Source organism: Tamandua tetradactyla, chromosome 5 (assembly GCF_023851605.1).
Source record: "Tamandua tetradactyla isolate mTamTet1 chromosome 5, mTamTet1.pri, whole genome shotgun sequence".
Classification (NCBI taxonomy): domain Eukaryota; kingdom Metazoa; phylum Chordata; class Mammalia; order Pilosa; family Myrmecophagidae; genus Tamandua; species Tamandua tetradactyla.
The window spans coordinates 126,042,104-126,062,694 of NC_135331.1; the positions used below are offsets into that span (position 1 = coordinate 126,042,104).

The 20,591-nt window shown below is 39.8% G+C and overlaps 1 protein-coding gene across 1 annotated transcript in view; it reads right to left on the reverse strand.

Moving 5' to 3' along the window:
* The window catches only part of COL9A1 (collagen type IX alpha 1 chain), a 94,436-nt gene that overhangs the window by 52,857 nt on the left and 20,988 nt on the right, over positions 1-20,591 (reverse strand). Inside the window, exons 6-10 of the mRNA XM_077159248.1 lie at positions 6,921-7,004; positions 6,189-6,209; positions 4,747-4,821; positions 4,408-4,443; positions 4,222-4,284 (exon numbers count right to left, since the gene is read on the reverse strand). Of these exons, the coding sequence (XP_077015363.1) occupies positions 4,222-4,284; positions 4,408-4,443; positions 4,747-4,821; positions 6,189-6,209; positions 6,921-7,004 (279 nt within the window). The remainder of the gene's footprint in view (positions 1-4,221; positions 4,285-4,407; positions 4,444-4,746; positions 4,822-6,188; positions 6,210-6,920; positions 7,005-20,591) is intronic.

A 20,591-nucleotide genomic window follows, 5' to 3' on the forward strand; every position in this document is an offset into this window, starting at 1 on the left:
GTATAATAATGAAGAACCAAGTAAATGAATGAATAACCTAATTGCCATTTCCAGGTCACTTCTTACTGAAAGCCTCTTCCATAAGATATAATAAATTATGTCTATCACTGGGAATTTCTTTGAATTAACTTGAAAATGGATTCCGGTTACAGATGTTATAGTTAACTCTGCTATGAAATTACTATATACAAAAATACAAGTTTCAGGAGGACAAAATATGTCCTTAGCAGTCCCAGCCTTTTGCTCCTGTCATTTAGGAAGCACTCAATACACAATTACTGAATAAAGTTAATCTAGGGTAGCCTTTTAGGTGGAAGGTGTTATACTTGTCTCTCTACAAAAACCATTATTTTTGGTTAAAATCCTTACTCTATCACTTATTAGCCATGCAACCATGGGCAAACTGCTTAACTGTACAGTGCCTCAGCTTCCAAATCTGTAAAATAGGTAAAATATTAACGTCACCCAAAATTGTAATTTTGAGAATTAAATGGGACATTATATACTGAGTGCTGAGAACAGGGCCTGAAACAAGATAATCTCTGAATAAGTATTAGGTTTCTTATTATCATCATTATTCTATATTCAGCACTGTTCTAGAGCTGGGATATGTTCACACGAAGTATAAGACACGATTTTTGCCCTCAAGGAGTTTAAAATCTCCTTGAGGAGGTTTTGAAAGGGTTCTGCAAACAAACAAAAAACTACATATTAACCTAGGACACTACTTCTTAACCTCAACCTTGAATGCCTAATTATTTCCACTTACACTCATCTTTCAGAATAATTTCATAATAACTCATTACTTTAGTCATATAACACCTGCTAAGTATATATATATTCATTATATACATTCATAGGATATTTGTCACAACAAATAGCACCTATATGAATATTTCTATTGATATTATTGTCCTTTGGGTACAAGGCTATAATCAAGCCCTGACTTCTCTAATTTTACATGTCCAGAAGGGGAAAAAAAGAATCAACTTAATGTCTTAGCAAGAAAGCAGTGTGTGTATGTATATATACATAAACATACACACTACACACACACACACAATTTTCAAAATTCAATTTCCAGTAAAACTCTCTAAATCTCATTTCAAAGAAATGGCAGTGGAAAATACGAGCAGTGGCAGAAAGAACTGCTTTCATATGAATGTTTACGTAGACAAAGTTCTATGTGGGACGGCTATCAGAGCAGACCACGTTCTTCCATGCTATGCCTGACACGGAGCAGCAGTCCTCAAGGGTGGTTACCTTCTACCGTTCCAGCTGCTCCACTGGGGAGACACGGCATAATCCTACAAGAACAGCCACCATGAGTCTTCTACCTATTCTGTCGGAAATCCACTCAATATAGGATAATTAATTTTGCACCATGTTCCTTTCAGATTTTTGCAAACATTATCTGGTTAACCACTCTTTAACATTACAAAAAAGTACAGCTTTGCCATGAACAAAAGAGTGGAAGACAAAGAAGTTGGAGGTTTAAGGTCCTATCACTATACTCAGGCTCACCTAAAAAAAAAAATCATTATTAAAGCTTTTCTACTTATTTATGTCTGCTATGGCTGAGGACAAACAGACAGCAAACAATTATCTAGTTACTGTGTTTCATTATTCTCAAAGCCGTCCATTCTCAATTTAAGGTAAAAGATAAATGTCAAATTTGCCTAAGAGTGGAATAAGAAAACTTTTCAGCTCCCGAATTTTATGTCTCATATGGCTTCAACTCAAATTTTGGAAAAGATGAAGCATACCAATATTTACAAATAATTCTTAAAAAATCAACTATAAATAATGTTATTATCCATTGACTTAACCATCATTCTGTTTGGTTGTTAACTCACATAATAAAAACTTACTATCATCCTTTCCCCCCTATTCTCTTAAGAACCTCATTTGCATTTCAAGAGGCAGAACTTCCTTAAAAGAAAATCTAAAAATCCAGAAGACTGGATTCGTTCACTATCTTAGCCATTAAATGACTCTGGATCTTTGGGGGAATCACTTTTCCTAATTATTCAGTTCCCTCATCTGTAGAAAATAATATTAGCCCTGCCTACTTTCTAGGTTATTGTAAGGTTGAAGAAAATAATGTTGGTAACAGTGTCTGGGGGCAAAGTTCTATACGAATGAAAATTAGCAGAGTTCCTTTTTCACTTCATTTTAGGAAATGCCTAAAATGCTGGCACATATACGGGGTTCCTACTTTTTTCTCTCCCATTTCTTTTTCTTTAACTTTCCTCTTCAGTCCCAAGAGATCCAGCACAATGCCTTAATCAGCTTCTCCCTGAGGGTCTCCCAGGGTCCAATTCTATAATCTAAAACATCTTATTCTTCTACATTTCTTAATATTTGAAATCTGGTTTGTTCTACATCATGGTACTGCAACTACAGACAGAAAAAAACTACATGTAGTTGTTATTTACCTTGCTGTTTTAAAGATTTCTAAGCACTTTCATTGTTCATGCAAAATTTTTGTTCAAGTGGGGGAAATCGCTTTATAAAGCAAAACCTGAGTTTGTCTTAATGAGTTTATAGTAAAGGGTAAAAAGGAATTTATTGAGCAAGATCTAAAAGCACCATTAAATTGCAGAACAGATAAGTCTAGCCCTCTGCTTGAAATTATATTGCAACTCAATAACAAGTCAAGAACTCAGATGGCCCATTTATTATCCAATCACAAAAAAGTTAATTTAAACAGAAATTTTCTTTTCACCAGAAACAAAAGCCTGTTCCAAGTTTCAAAGAAATGTAAAAATAAATCTAACATGTACTGAATAATGGGGCTACTAGTTTAACTCCCTTATATTGATCAGACTTTTGTTATTGTATGACAGTTTCAAGTAATTCACAATGTTTCAAAGAAGAGCTTGACAGCCAACAAATAATATAATTTCAGTTTGAATAATCCAAATATTAGTTTGGTCTTCAGTTTGTATTATCCAAATACTAGTCACTGGAATACTCATGTGTTGCCACTTTGTATACACAAAATGTTGAAGCAAGAGGCTTTAAAATGTAAAATTAAGTCTATCTTCTAATGCAGGAAATAGCAAAAACAAATACCTTCATTATGGTAGTCCTTATAGAGAATGTTCTAATACCAGCTAAAATCTAGCCATTATTTTTTTCTCTCAAAATGAGGATCTGTCTTAAGCTCTAGACAAAAATACTTGGGAATGCAATCACAGGTTTCCAAGTACTTTCCTTCATTTAGAAGTCTTTCATTTTTGGAAATTACACAAAGTGGAAAACATAGTATAACTTAAGGGATGCACCAATGTTCTCCGAGAACAGATACCGAATCTTACACTTTGTATCCCAGTGCCAGGGACAAGGACCCACCCAAGTGGAAACTCAGTATTAGTCAAATGTATAAGAGAGAAGAGCATCCTGAAGTCATTTTACTCTGAAGAAACATTGTTTGCTGTTAGGTTTGCCATACAATTCAGCATCTGGGCATCCCTCAGACTTGGGGGCAGAGGAGGATAATTGAGTAAACTGGGGAGAGGTTGCTGGTTTCCAATCTTCTAACCAGCTCCTTTCTGTCAGTGTGTCCAGCCAAGGAAAAACACCGTAGAAATACAGAAAACTAGTGTTTGAATTGTCTATGTGTGCTAACCACTTCTCTGCCCTGCCCCATCCCCGCGCACCTCAAGTGCATCTTTCTTCTTCCTTTTTCCTTGGGATTTAGGAGTATTATGCCCCTTTACCTGCCTGAAACTCCTTATTCTACATTAACCTCTGGGATGGCAGTGAAAGTTCAAGAGTGAAGACTACCTGCTGTGAGCCCAGGCCCTAGCAGGGCAGTACCCCTCCGCCCACATCCCCAGCACGTATGGCGGGACTGCGAGTTCCAGGGGTGGGCAAAAAGTTTACTGTTAGGGCAGGACCCCAGTTCCGGTCAGTTTTCCGATAAGAGGAAACATCGGCACTGCATTTTTCCCCCTAGTTTCTCCACACTTGCACGGACCATGCTCCGGGTACGCCAGGTACACACAACACACACAAAGCCAAGTTCAGGTTCACAGTTGGGCGCCTACCGATACCGCCCCTCCTCCTCCCTCCCCCCCCCTCCTCCTCCCTCCCCCCTCCTCCTCCCTCCCTTCCTCCCTCCCTCCCTCCTCCTCCCTCCCTTCCTCCCTCCCCCCTCCTCCTTCCCCCCCCCCACCCGGCCTGGGCCGACTCCCCAGCAGCACGCATACTCACATCCGCGCCCGGCGTGCCGGGCTTGCCTGGAGCACCTGGCTTTCCTGGTTCTCCAGCGGGACCCTGAGCCGGAAGAGGGCGTGGCAGAGAGAGAAAATGGTGCAAAGATGAGACCCTTCGGACGCACCCGTCTACCAACCATGTATAAAAGAGGGAAGAGCAGCGCAAAAGCGCCAATCAACTTACCACGGGGCCAGGTGGGCCCTTTGGACCACGGTCACCCTGGAGCAAGAGAGGAAAAAAGGAGAGGGCGGTCCGTGAGCTGGAGGTGCTTGGGGTCCCGCTGAAGAAACCCCCCGGGAGAACCACATGGGTGGGGGCAGGGTAGGGGCCGAGTGATGGAAGTCTGTGACCAACGGGGTCCCGTTTTATCCCCACCCTCGAAAATCCCCAGGCAGCTAGGATCAAACCCCCGAATCACACATGCCCAACCTTGCTTTTACCGGGGTATATCTGACACTCTAAAAACCCCGTCGAGCTGTTAGAGAGGGGTAGCAGCAGGGGGATCTGAAAATAGAAACTTACGTCGATGCCATCGATGCCCGGAACTCCAGGTGGGCCAGGAGGCCCGGGAGGCCCCGGCACGCCTGGGGGGCCTCTCTGACAAAAACATCACACACAGGTTAGTGGAACAAGTATCCCGAGTCCCCCACCTCGGCCTTGTCCTCCCTGTAGCGGTCCGGTTTTGAAACCCAGAAACTAAACTTCCAAACGAGCACAAATTCCGGCTCCGGGTTAGAGCAGGATCCACCACGCTCAGAGCCCATCAGCTCTTTAGAGCATTAAACCAAAGGGGGGTGATGAAGAAGGGAACATCTAACGCCTCTTTTCAAAAAGAGATTCAAAAATTAAAATTGGGGTTATTCGATACCTCGATTAAATCAGTCATTTCAGGTCAGTGTTTTGGCCAGAATGTAACAACCAAGAATGGAGATGCTCCACACCAGATGAGTTACAATACGTTTTTGTAAATCTCTGGGATATGTCCAGTTGAATCTGGGGGGAATACTCTGGTAGAAAAGATTTGGAAGGAGTGGGGCCAGAGAGCCCTGAAACTCAACGCCTGGCCTCATTTCAGATTTACCTGCAGCGCCACTCCCTTGCAAGAGGTCTTTGCACCTCGCTTCAAAACTATGTCAAATTTCAGACACACTAGGGTGTGACCCCTTTCATCGCCGGCAAACAGCTAAGCTTTGATGGTGCCAGCAGGAATGCTGGCGTCCGATAGAGTAAGAACTTGTTTAGGGAATGTAGGATTTTTTTTTCTGCCCTCGGAATTAAAAAAAAAAAAAAAAACAGAAAGAAAGAAAGAAAAAAGACCCTTTCATCAAGGGAAACTTTGTTTTTCTAAATTCCAACAACCAGTTTACAATGGGGTCTTTGTATGCGAAACCTCAAACCGCTGCTGGTTCACCAGCCCTGGCTGGGTCCTCTCCCGCGCGGGAGGAAGGTGACGCCAGAGCCTTGGGGAAGTTGCTGAAAATTTTGTGAGAGCCAAGGCCGCCCCTTCCCAATGTCCCGACCGCCTGCGCCGCTAGCAGGGCGCACAGTTGGTGCGGCCACCGCCAGCTGGAGGAGCGGGAAAGGGCGCTTTTAGCGCTGCTTGCCTGAATTCAGGCCTTCTCCAGCAAGGCCTGCTCTGTATCGTGGCCGGGAGGGTGGGGAGGGGAAGTAAGAAGCCACACATATTAAATATTCAACCCCTGACTTGAGTCACCAATTACCTTCAGCACCTGAGCCTGCAGTGTTAGGTACGGGGGTGGGGGTGGGGCGCCCTTTCCCGGACCACGGGGTTATCAGGGACCCGGGCTCCAGCTGCGGGCGCCGCAGGTGCGCGTGGCTGGAAGAAGCGCGCGGCCGGCGAGCCTTGGGGATAACTCTGCTCCTTTCCCACAACTCATCCCAAGGCTGCGCCCCATCCTCTCCTTGTGTAAAAAAAACACGAGCACTTCTCGCCCCCAGCTTACCTCGTCGGTGGCCTGGCTGGGCTGCAGAAGAAAAGATGGAGAGAAAGTAAGAAGGGGCTCCCGCGAATTCGCGCACAACTTACTTGGGCAGCGCACAGGCAGAGCGCCCGCAGCAGCAGCAGCAGCCCCGGGGCCCGGCGGTACCGTGCCGTCCAGGCCATGCCAACAACCTTCTGCTAATGCCCCTGTCCCTGCTCTTTCGCCTGCCGCCCCGCTAGGCTTCCGGACCCTCCGCACGCATAAAGTGGCACTTCGTCCCCCGCAAAAAGCGCCCCCGGGAGCAGTGGTTCCAAAGGTGGGGGCATAGGTTCCTCCTATTTATGAATGGATCTGGAGAGGGTCCTGGGGATTGGAGGAAACCTCGCGGGCCCGGGAGGACGGATAGAATGACAACAGTCTCCCTTAACCCTTTCCACGCGGCCGCACAGGAGCCCAGGACCGAAAGAGCAGCTTTGCCTCCACCCACACACCCGCGACGGCCTATGCCGCGGTCCGCGAGTAAGACAGCCGGTGTTCTTGGAGAGATGTTTGGGGGAAGGAAGGATCATAAGCCACCAAAGGTGGAACCAGAAACCACAAAGTGGTTTCTACCCACCAGGCTGCGTGTAGAAACCGTGCTTGCTTAATACCTGTCTAGTCGGTACAGCAAAGCCCGGACTCTTTAGAGGAGAATGGAAAGTGCGGAAGTTGGGAAGGTGGAGAAGGAGCCTTTGCTGGTGGTAAGATACTCACTGTTATCCTGACTGGAAGCTCATGACAAGTTTCTCTCCTGGGTCGCAGAGGGTCGCAATGGATCAGCATCCATTGAAGTTCAAACTGTGGTTTAAAAAAAGCAAAGAGTTCAGGTTATTTTGGAAGAGAAAAGGTCATCTAAATAAGAGAAAAACTGGGAAGTGTAGACCAATCATTAAATTGGTCTGAACTGGTTGAGCTCAGTGAACCAGGAATTTTGTTTTTTCTTGAATACAGATTTTACAATGGAAATAGTTTAGAAGCCCTTCCCAAGTCTCTCTAATCATTGGATGTAGATATCATGAGCTCTCAATTACTTTGGCATATCCCTAGCCAAGAAACAGACCACTGGCACTGACTTTTTCTATTTCTGGTCCTCATCACACCTCAGAAGGTAAGTTTTATTAAAATGAGATTAATTGAGAACAAAGAACTATCCAAGTCACAAACCAGTAGTTGTCGGGGTCTGGATTTGAACCCAACAGGGAGCATATGGTCCAAAATTTTAGACTGGAGAAGATTGGAGACTGAAACAGCGAAAGAGATGGCAACCGGGTGGACAAATAGAGTGGGAAAAAATCTAATCTTAGAAGAAATTTCATGCCAGAGAAGACATTCTCCATGGAATGGCCACAGTTTACAATGTAGAAAAAGGAAGGACTGGAGGTAGAGGAAATAATGGGGAAACCTAGGACTCTGAAAATGTAACAAAGAAAATATTTCAATTTTATGTCATCTTATTCATTGGATGAAGAGATGCAAAATGTCTAGTCCCTTGAAATCCACATGTCCTGACAAGTTCTTATATTTTAACAAGTGCGAAGGGAGAAATAAAAAGAAAACAGAGCAAGGGAAAAGTTGCCGGGTTGAATCTGAATAGAGCCTCAGGCAAAAAATGACATATCCCACAAGAAGATGCCACCATGCTGGCCCCCCTTTTTTAGGATGTTCTTCCTAGGCATTTTAAATCAGATCATTTATATCTTGGTCAGTCAATTATCCTAGCATAATGCAGACCTCATTAAGTATCCAGTCCTAAATCTAAACATTCTTCTTTCTTTTATACAATAGTGATTCCCACTACAGCACACCTGCCAAATGGATTCTAGATCTACTGGATCTAGGATTAAATTAGATACTTTTATCCATTGTTACAGAAACATCCAGATTTGAGATTCCTGAATGGAAGATCAAAATTGGAGAGGATGAAAGATAAAGTCTATGAAAAAAAGAGAAAGTCAGACAAAAGGAAGTTTTCCATTTTTTAAGGGCTAAAAATAAGACAGTAAGCTTTCACATCCGTTCCTTTACCGAAATCCCTTCCCACATGATTCTGACTATCCTGGAGTTCTCCCTTTTCTCCATTATCATTGCTTCTTTCAACCCTATCATAATTTTCTCCAGGAAATGTGGACATCTGAAAAACTGAGTTAAGGGATAAAAAGAAAGAGAGCAGCTAAATCAAGACATATTTTAAGATGGAAGATTATCTATAAATTTTATGAGAATCATGCTGATCCATGTAACCCATGCCGTGAATTATATACTGACATCCTGGCAAAGAACTGCTTTCCAAACTATGCAATAAGAAAATCACTTCTTTTACTATTTTAGTGGAGTAGTCCTGTTTGTTTCTTTGGGATTTTATTTTGGTTTTGTTCTAAACTAACAGTGGAAATTCAGAATGAAGATGAAAGTAAGAATGGAACTAACTTTTCCTTAATGACTACTAAATACCTGGTACTGCCTCACACAACTGATGGGTAAAATGGGGCAGATAGGTTAAATTTTTATCACAAGCCACACAGCTAGTAAATGGCAGAGTTAGCATTCCAAAGAAGGCAGACTCTCAAACAGGGGTTTTTTCTACTATCCTACTCAGCAACCCAGAAGAATTCAGGCATCCCCAGAATGAATCATGATTTTTTAAGCAGGTAATCAAGGCATTTAGTGATGGAGCATTTGTATTAAAAATGAATAGTTGGGTTTTCCGAACCATGCACCACCACCCCAAAACAAAAAGAATAGAAAAGAAAAGGTCTTCTAAGAAATAAAACTATGAAGGATTATTTCAAACATCTACTAGAAAGCTTCAGAACTAGACTGAGAAAACTTCATAGGAAGTCAAGTTTTTCCCCTTTGCATGCCAGTTATAAAAATATATCCAGAATCAAAACCTCTAGTGTTGCTTTAAAAGCTGGCAGCTTGGGTTCACAGGTGGTTCAGTGATAGAATGCTCGCCTTCCATGAAGGAGACCCCGGGTTCGATTCCTGGACCATGCACCCCCCCAAAAAAAAGCTGACAGCTGTTTCTGTACGTACGTATGTATTCATGTATATAATAAAATATCACATAGGAAAAAGAATTGTAATTATTTTTCTTCAATGACCAGATAAGAATTTTGTCAGAGTAAGAAAACGTCTCCAACCACCCCTAACCCTCTAAAGAAGAAACCACTCACATAACTTTATACTCCAAGTCATTTCTGAATACATAATTCAAATTAGGCATATAGTATATTCTGAAATATGATTCTTACTATAATCAGCTGGAGAAGCTTTAATTATATTAGTAACCAGGAAACCTATAACCTTTGTTTATATGGCTTATTAAAGTTGTTTATTGCAAAAGCAAAATAATTAATTAAACTGTTTTCCTCCAAATTTAATTCTCTCTGGATAAAATGGTACACCTGTTTAAATATGCAAGATGCAATTGTGGCATGGGATAATGGTGGAATGAAATGTAATTCATCTGTGCAAACCGGCGGGATTTTTCAGAGTGCCACACAGATCAGGGGTTTCTGAACACATTTGTGCATCCACATAAACACCCCCTACGTGCTAAAAATCATCTACACAACAACCTTTTTTGGAAATGCAATAATGAGTTCCAATTTGCATGTTAATTACTTTGAAGAAAAATTGGCAGGGTGCCTGAGTAAAAGTCACTGCCATCTATCTAAAATGCCGAATTCCACACTTTTCTCATTTTCAGCCCTGGAATAATTCTTCCCTTTGAATTCCCACTGACAAAATATATGTGACAAACATTTTAATTTAGTCCTTTGGTCAATATTTTGAGATCCTAATATAAGCCAAGCACTAAGAAAACATTCTACAGAAACCAAAGATATCTCACTGTCTACAAAAACTTGAGGAAAACACATATAGAAAAATAAAAAAGGTTTTTAAAAACTCTATCAAACAGAACATAAAATGCCCTAGCAAAATTCATACTTCTCAACATAAAATATTTTTCCATTGTCTCAAAGAAAACAGAGTTGGGTGAATGTAAGACATCTTAGCTTTGCCCAGATTTGACATTATCCAATTCTTTCCTATAAAGACACTAAGATACAAGTTCATCCTGTATATTAGAGTAGTGTGCAGCTAACACAACACTTGAGTAATTCTGGCCCCAGTTCTCTACTCTTAGTGAGACTTGTGATTTCTGCTAAGCTTGCTAGGTTGCTGAGAAAGATTAATAAGATATTTAAGCTGTTCATAAGAACTAAACAACGGGACAAAAACTAATAAGACAGCTATCTTTTCCTCCTGAGAATTTTAATGACAAATCAAGAAATTTGACTTGATATTAATGAAAGTGGCAGAAGGCTTGATTTTTCCAATCACAATTACATTTTACAAGTATAAAATGCCTAAAATCTAGCTTTTTTGAAGATACATTTTTTACAGGGGTAAGATCTTCCATTAAGCTTTTTTCTACCCAGAGGCAACAAAGAATTTCAAAAAACACTTGCATTCTCAGATATTCTTCTTTTCAGTTATGACAGAATGCTTGCTTCTTCTATCATAAGGAACTTCTTCCGAGTGGAGCTCCCTGACTAGCAAGCAGGAAGCTCTAAGCACTTCAAAATCAGGACTGTCCCCAACTCTATGAAGGCTTGCCATGCATTTGCAGACATAGTGCTAGGAATGTAGTTAAATCTAAGATACAAGTTCATCCTGTATATTAGAGTAGTGTGCAGCTAACACAACACTTGAGTAATTCTGGCCCCAGTTCTCTACTCTTAGTGAGACTTGTGATTTCTGCTAAGCTTGCTAGGTTGCTGAGAAAGATTAATAAGATATTTAAGCTGTTCATAAGAACTAAACAACGGGACAAAAACTCGAGTAGGTAGCATTCATCCAGATCACACCAAAGGCTGAGGAATCACAAAAAGGGGGAGAACAGTAGACTTGGAGTTAGCAGACCTGGAATGCTGGCATGCATTCATTTATTCATACAGCCTATATCATGTAATTTGAGCTAGACACTAAAAAAGACCCAGACATGTTTAGTATATAGGCAATATATAAGCCAGGACATGCTTTTGGCTATAAATACTATAGCCAATTAGATGAGGGAGATACATTTATGGCTAAGGCCATCGAGAAGAGATCATATAACATGCGACATGTGAATCAGGTCCTGAAAAGCAGTTTAGATTTTCATAAGTATATAAGGGAAGGATAAATGTTAGGGTTCTAAAGAGAGAGGGTGACAGCACAAGACATAAGAGTGGATGGAACAAAACAGACCAATCAAGAGAAGAGACCAAATATGCTAGGATAAAGAGTAGAGCGCCAGATTTTTTTTGACCTTGAATTTTAAGCTAAGAAATTTGAATATTAGTGCATAGAAAGCAGGTTGTATGCAAAGATTTTCTGCAACAGGGGTTGGTACAGGCAAAAGCAGCATAATTAAAAAGGGCCTTTCAAGGAGATTCATTTGACAGTAAATGCCTGATTCTTTGAGGCAGAAAGAAGCTACTGTAGTAGAGCATCAAGAAATGTTATACTCTGAACTAGGGTGAGACATCCTGAGAGATCTGCCAAATTAAAAAAAAAAAATCCTCCCATTATCCCACATCACCCTTCAGCTACCATCCTATTTTTTGCTCCTCTTTGTATAAAACTCAAGAGTCATCTGTATTCATTGCCTCCAATTCCTCTCCATATTATTCTCTCTTGAACCTTTCTAAGCTTGCTTTCTCCTCCAAAACTCCAAAAGGTCTGCTTTTCTCAAGATCATCCTCATTGGTTTCTAAACCCAATGGTCAATTCTCAATCATCATATTTGACCTATCTACAGCATTTGGGTCAGCTGACCACTCTATCATCCTCGAAATACCTTTTCCCCTCCGACATTCGTGGCACCACAATCTCCCCCATTCCCTCCTATATCACAGGCTGCTCCTTCCCAGTCTCTTTTGCTAAATCTTTCTCATCTCACCAAGGTCTAAAAGTTGACTGTTTCAGGGCTCAGTGCAAGAACTTCTCTTTTATGCTATCTCTTGGTGAATTTATCCAGTTTCATGGTTTTCATGCAGATGCCGATAACTCTCAGATTTCTATTCCTAGGTTGGACCTGTTTCTTGGGCCTCAAAACCCTATCTCGAACTGCCCACTCAACATCTTCACTTGGATATCTAATAGGCATCTCAAACTTACATATCCAAAACCAACTCCTGATCTTCTTGCTACTACCTGCTCCTCTCACAGTCTTTTCCATCTCAGTAAATGGCAACTCTATACTTTTGGTTATTCATGCCAAAAATATTGGTGTCATTCTTGATTCTCCACTTTCTCTTACTCCCAATTCCTTTCTGCTCCACGCTTAAAAACGTACAAGAATCTAACCACTTTGCACACCCTCCACCACTACCACCTTGTCCCAAACCAAGACTATCCCGCCTGAGTTTTTATAGTAGCCTGTTACTGATCTCCCTTGCTTCCACTCAGTCTTCCCTACAGTCAATTGCCAAAATAGTAGTCAAAGTGATACTTTTAAAAGTTGAGAACATGTTGCTTATCTATCCGACATCATCTAATAGATTTCCATCTCACATATCACGAAAGCCTAAGTGCTAACACTATTTTTTTACCTCCACCCCATCATATTATCTCTTCATTTCCTACTCTTCTCACTCTCAACCCAACCACACGGGTCTCTGAGCTGTCCTAAAACAGAGCAGACAACTCGAACCTTTGTCCCTTTCCACTTGCTGTTCTCTCTTCATGGAATTGTCTTCCCTCACAGATCTCCATAGCTAAATCCCTCAACTCCTTCAGGTTTCTGCTATACTGTTTCCTTCTCAATCAGGCCCTCCCCTCGGGCACTCCAATTTCCTACTTTGATTTTCTCCATAGTACTTATGACACCTGACATACTATACATTTACCCATTTATAACTTACGTCTGGCTCCTCTTCCCAGAATATAAGCTCCACTAGTTTCGGTTTTCCCCACCACAGAAATAATACCTATAACTTAGGAAATGTTTAATAAATATTTTTTGAATCTTAATGAATGAATATACAGAGATGGGTAAGAGCAATTAGTGAAGAATGAATTGATAGTATTTGCCTTCTGGTTTGATCATGATTCAGACAAATGCCTTTCTGTGTCTGGGTTTCAGTTTCTTCAGATGTAAAGTACAAAGTTCAGGCCAGATGTGCTCAAAAGTTTCCTCCACCTCTGAAAGATCATGATTCTATTGACACCATGTTGCAACCAAAAAACTCATCATAGAAATATAATACAAAGAGAAGGGAAAATGTCATCAAATTAATATCTTGATTCATAGCCACCCAATCTATATAACAAAGATTTCTTTATTATCTTAGCCCATATATGTGCTATAGAAATAGAAAATTAATAGCTCTTATTTTTTCATTGCCACAGAATGAGCACAACAGGAACCAATAAGAAATTTTCATGCTCTCAATTTTCTGTTAAAAGCAAGTATAACCATAATTTACTTTTTGTTCTAACCATCTGTAATCCCTTTCCCCAATCATGTGTCCTACTCTAGCAGCTCTATTTCTCTGTGTTCTTCTTGTTTCATTGCCACCTAGTGGAAAATCCAATCGATGTTGTTAATATGGTTTACAATGCAGCAGGCTAGGTTTTTCCTCCAAAAAAAAAAATTGTTCTGACAGTCAGCATTTTAAAGCATTTCAATGAAATCACCCCAAAGTGCCATAAAAAGTATTTCCCGTGGACATATTTTGTAAACATTTGTATTAATGTAATACTCCCATATAAGAGAGTATTTGCAAAAGGTATACATGTCAAAAGTGACTTAGTAAATAAAACTGATAGTTATGCGTGGTGGATATTATACATTCCTGAAATTACTAAAAGCATAACTTTCCTATAATACTTCCAAATATGAGAAATAATATTAATCACAACTTCGTAATTGATTTTTCCCATGCTATCATTCATGAAACTTGCATTTAATTATTTTTTTTAATTTGGAGGTTAGTTTGATTTACTTCCATGGTGTAAAGAAAAGGACAGCTAGCTTCTCTCTCAACAGTATTGTCAGCTCTTTCTATTTGTTCATATGTTTTTCTTATCTTAACACAAATAAACATAGAACAACATTTTTGAAATACATTTTTTAAAGCATCATATCTTCCTGATCAGTCAGGTTCCATGCTGGTTTATTTGGAACATAGTTAGGTAAAAAGAAAAATGGTTTGTATCATATTTTTGTAAAGCCACATAAACTTTTATCTTCCCTCAAACAAGCCCAAATCCCTGAAAGGGGAGAGAAGCTAACTTTGTTTTCTAATAGAGCTATACCAAATAACTCTCCTAGGCAATCATGCTGACAACAAACGATAAAGAACCTGTCATAAAAAAAACATGTTTTTATGGTATGCTGCCAGGAAACCGAGCTTTGCAGTGGGATAAATGGCACCATCCTAAAATACAGGCACAAAGGAAAATAGGAAATATGGGATTTATTACTTCAAAATCAAACTAACAATGTGTTACAGCAGTACACTGGGAGAGAATATAAAATGCTCGGAGTCCACTAAATAAGCATGAATGATGAGAAGGTGTTTGGTTGTAGGCCACGTGAGCAGCTATCTTGTAAGCCTTATGAAAACCTCTAGAAATTGGTTTCTTTTCCAATTTAGAAAAGGAAAGAGACCAAAGATAGGATAGGCAGGGGAAAATCACCAACAGCACAATATAAATGAGTCTTTTAGCATTAGTGGTCCATCAAATGTTTTCAATTGCATTTCGGATCATGCCGTTCCTAGGGCTACTTTGACATCTAATAATACCTTTGGAAGGGTTGTTCTGCTTTTTATTTATTTACTAAAGAAACGTTGATCCTGAAGAAAGTATTCATTTAATGTAAAGTGTCAAGATTAGAATGAATAAAATTTCAGCAAGAAAAATGGAAAAATACAGTTTCTTATCATTTTCATGCTATTTTTTTCCCTTCTGAAGGTTTTTTTTTCTAACTGTTTATTGTATAGTGCACTATATATACAAAGCAAAGAATGAAAGAGCAATAGTTTTCAAAGCACTCTTCAACAAGTAGTTACAGGACAGATCCCAAAGTTTGTCATGGGTTGCCATAAAGTCCTCTCAGATCCTTTTCATGCTATTGGCATATTTCATTTTAATTTAAAATTTATAACACAGTAACACTGAATAATTGCTGTCTCCAAATTGAGAGAAGTGGGGCCAATCAGCACAGTTCTTTGTCTGAGAACAAGATAGCACCCATCACTATCTCAATATGCATCAAGCATTGTGACAGAAACAATTTCCACCTATGTTCAAGGATAGGTAGTAACTGTCGATCTTCAGTAATTATCAGCAACTTCATATCTTAGCCAAATTGGTGAGAAGTCCAAGATCATAGGCCACAAAACAAAATCAAGGGGCTAGGAAAAATCTAGGGGCTTTGCCTGTGAGCTTGTAATAGTATCTGACTACATTCAGTCTAGAAAAGCAAGCACAAGTATAGGGAGACTGATAAATATTGAAAAGGAAATAATAAATGTGGAGATCCCCAAACAAGAGTGCCTCTGCCTAAAACCCTAGATCTCATCTTCTCCTAGCTGGCTCATTCATCCTCAGGGTCCTGCTAAGACCACGTCTCTTTAGGACACATCCTTGATCACCCTCTGCCCTGATCTGAGTACAAAGCCTTTTCCATATGCTTTCACATGAACGAGAAGCAGGATTCAAGGGATGATGATGATTACTGAGTCATTATATAGATATTCCTTTTTACTTTCTGGTGTATTAGAGTAGACAGAGGAGAATACCTGACAACTCTGAGTGGAAATCCAGCTGCACTGATCTCTGATAATGATTGTATAACCTTTATCTTGTGTCCTTTGGATTATAAAAACCTTGTGACTGATCCTCACCTGTACCCATTTTAATTCGACTTTTTGACTTTGGAGTCTTGTGATCACTAAATTCAGCCCCTAATGTTTATTAGTGAAGGGCCTTATGTCAACCCAGAACTAAACCACCCAAGTCCAAAGTTATCTTAATAACTAAAACTGGACTTAACCAAAATAGGCCTGCCTGACATGAACAATAGCTTAGATTCTATCCTATAAATGACCTAAACTTCATTATAATACTAAAAATCACATCTATCATCATATTAAGGCTGCCATTTCTTACATACATACATATTGTGACTAAGCATGTAATCAATCTGCATGTGCTCATTAAATAGATCACCTCTGATTACATCATTTGGAGTCACTGTACTGATTATCCTAAATCCTGCCCATCTTTTAATATTATAAAACTGTCAGGGTTATTGCAGCTCAGGGAGACAGATTTGGGGGCTCATAGGCAGTCTGATCTCCTGCTTCATGCCTAGCAATAAACTCTTTTCTCTTTGAATCCCAGGAATTGAAACTGTCTCAGGAATTGGTCATTGAGTGCATTAGGCAGAGAACTCACTACTGGTAATAGCACTCAACACTTTTCACCTCAAAAAGGGTTCCTTATCTTGTTATATTGTGATTGTTTACTTAACTCCCCCACCCCACCTCCTCAGTAGACCGTAAGCACTTTGAAGACAAGTTCTGTTACTTAACTCTGTATACCCAGTAGACAGGCATTCAATGAATGCTTACTAAATGAATAAACAAGTAGAATTAGTAACTGAGGACATGTGTTCTACTATACAATCTTCTTCCTTTTTTTTAGAACATTTATTTTGTTTGTCCTGCAAAGTCAATCCTGAGAAGTCTATGCTAATCATAAATGCTTTCCAAAATGAGAATGATGAGGCAAGATATGCAGTTACACTTATTTTTCTTTTTCTCATTAGAAATCTGTTTGGCATAGTATAATATGAGGTAGAGTAGAAATTTTATACCTACAATCTGAACAACCTGCTAGAGGTTACTCCTTCAGGTGAAAAATGTAGATAACCCTGTCTTCACTTGTTATCCTATAAAAGTATTGCAAGGACCAAATAAGTTCATGAGAATTAAATCATTTTGAAAACTGTAAATTGCTATATAAGGGGTATTGAGATAGTTAAAAACACATCAATGTGTCTGATGCTCATTATATTCAGGGTATGGACAGACGAGTAAAAAATATGGATAAAAATAAATACATAAGTAATAGGGGAATGGGTAAAATAAATTGGGTAGATGGAAACACTAGTGGTCAATGAGAGAGAGAGGTAGGCTGTATGGTCTATATGAGTTTTTTTCTTTTTTCTTTTTATTTCTTTTTCTGGAGTGATGCAAATGTTCTAAAAAATAGTAGTGATGAGTGCACAAATGTGTGGTGCTACTGTAAGCCATTGATTGTGCACCATGTATTGAAAGTATTTGTGTGAATATTTTTCTCAATAAAAAAGTTTTAAAAATAAAACATCAATAGGCTTTTCTTATGGAAAGTTTTCTGCTTTATCTTATACAAGGTGCAACTTGAGAAATATGTTTTGGTAACAAGTTTGAGTTCTACATTGTCACTTACCAGTCCGGATATAAGTAGGACTTTCTCAGCCTATCACTTCAGTCTATTTTAGTTATCATTATTGTCACCACCACTACCATCATCATCATCATCAGATATGAACTTTAGTGGGATTTTTGGTTCAAGTATCTTTTGTGTTTCCTTATGGGGGAGTTAGAATTCAATCTGTTGAAGGAAGAAATTTCTAAATGTGTATTTCAAATACTTTTAATATTGACTACAGCGGCCAGCCTCTCCAGAACATCAAATAGTTCCATCTCCCTACCCCATATTATTGACAGCCCCTTCCAATATGAAAAAGTTAGAATGGGCATAGCACAAATACCCATGAAGAGTGGGATATAAAGATCAAAGTGATTGTGGAGTTATACAGAGAAGGTAGGGTTTAACAAACGAATATGATTGCTGAATCATTAAATTGATATTTTTTTTAGTCTCCAGTATCTTAGAGCAGCTAGAAGTAAAAACCTAAAATGGTAGAAATGCAACCCATTCTAAACTCTAAAATCTGTTCTACAAATATTTCTTGTGATGTGCTTTGAAATTTATTGCTTTTTTGTATATATGGGTTTTTTTTTTCACAAAAAAAAAGAGAAAAAGGAATGTATTAGAGAAGATAGGTTTTAACAAATGAGTATAACTGCTGAATCATTATATTGATATTTCTTTTGGTCTCCAGTGTCTTGGAGAAGCTAGAAGAAACACTGAAAAATCATGGAACTGCAATCCATATGAAACTTTAAAATCTGTCCTGTATCTATTTGTTGAAATGTACTTGGAAATCTATTGCTTTTTTGTATATATGTTATATTGCACAATTTTAAAAAAAAGTTAAAAAATATATTGACTACAGTGTACTGACTTTGAAAAGTTCCTTGGTGGACCAGAAGTACATTGAAACATTAGCTGCCAGGTTTTTTGTTACATTCCTGCACATGGCAGAATAAAATAGAAGATAATTCAATTTTTTGTATCCACTGTGATATAAGACTAGACTTGGCAAAACCCCTACAATTAGCTGTAACATTATTGTCTGAATTATAGTATGATGGAATAATCTGGAAATTTTAGTTGACCTATCTGGCAATCAGACTATTTAACAGCATCTTAGCAACCATAAATAAGAATTATAATGACTTGAAATGGTTTTTTAAAGCCAATAAACAATCAATCAATACTTTGCTGATATTCATCACAGTGATGAGGTGGCCTAAGGTCTCCTCCCCCTCGCCGATGATCCAGAAATGACACAGATAATGCAGAAGTTCAGAGTTGTCTGAAAACCTCTCCAGTGTCATTGCAAAGATCTTGATGCACAAAATTTCAAGATGGCACAACAGTGGTCCCATCAGCTTTCTAACCCAGCCACTTGAGGTGTGATAGCTCATTAGTTGAAGAAATGCTTTCTCAAGTGTCTACAAGCCAAAGCATTAATGTGGCAGTTACAAATTGCTTCCTGTCCATCACAGAATATAGAAATTTCACACAACCCTTCACACTAATCACAGTTCTTCCCTTGAAAACAAGTTATTTGAACAATTCCATTACTGAGTTGCCTGGTAACCTTTTTTCCTTTGAAAAAGTTCATAGAAACAATTCAAAATCATTGTATCACCCTTGCTAAACTCCATGATATAGGTTTTGTGACTAGAATTCAAAAACTCTACACCAGAGAGAAGGAGAAAAAGAGATGTTGGCATCAATAGTTATTTATTGAGCTCTAAATTCTTCAGTTTCCCCAAAAGAACATTTGTCCTCTGTGACCTATGTTTCAAATTCATGTCAAAATATTATAAAGTAGGTCAAGATGGCAGCTTAACAACGTGCACGTTTTAGTTCGTCCTCCAGACAACTACTAAATAACCAGAAACAGTACAGAACAGTTCCTGGGGCCACGTCAGTGACCAGACACACAGCATACCCCAGTCTGGATCAGCTGGACCGGCTGCGAGCACCCCCAGAAGTTCCCAAAGCTGCGGCGGTCAGCGCCCCTCCCCCACAGGCCGCTTCCCAGAGGGGAAAGGAAAGGACTTTACCAGCAGCAGGGACTGGGCACAATCAAACGCCAATTGTGGAACTAATTAACAAATTCTGACTACTAAAATTAGGCCCCCAGCTTAGGTGAACCTGATCAAAGCAGAGGTTGCTCATTTTTGCCCTGGCGCCAAGGGGGCAGGACTGACAGAAAAAGGGGGGGGAATAAAGAAGAAAACTGAGGTTTTTGTGGCTGTGTATCTACAAAGGCTTGACTGCCTCTGGATACAGCGGCAGGACTTTTCAGGCTGCAACTGCCCCAGGCATAGGCAGAAGTGAGCACTTTTGGGGGCTTGTCCGGAGCCTGTACCTTCCCCAGGGGAGGGGTGAAGTCCAACTAAGGTGGAATCCCTCCATCAAGGAATTCAGACCCCAGGGCTTGGTAATTTGAAGCCATTAAAACCATCCTAGAACCTCTCCTCTGTCTCCACCACACCCCCAGCAGGGAGAGTCTGCCAAAGTTAAAGGTACCGCATCATCTTATGCTGGTGGGACCTGCAGTCATACAAGTGCCACACACATTGCAGGATAAGAAAAACAGAGTCCAGAGACTTCACAGGAAAGTCTTTCAACCTGCTGGGTCTCACCCTCAGGGAAAACTGAAGCAGGTGACTCTTTCCTCCTGATAGGAGGCCAGTTTGGTCTGGAAAAATCTGGCTGGGGTATATAATATCTAAGTAGACCCTCCTAAGTGTGCAGGGGGCGGGGGGGGGGGGAGGCACCACACAAGCAGGGCAAGAAACAAGAAAACAAGAACTGAAAAATTCTCCTCTGTTAAACAAAACTTAAGCTAAAGGTCCAGATAAAGCTGAATGGAATGTCAAAGAACAGATAGACAACAAATTCATCCAGCAA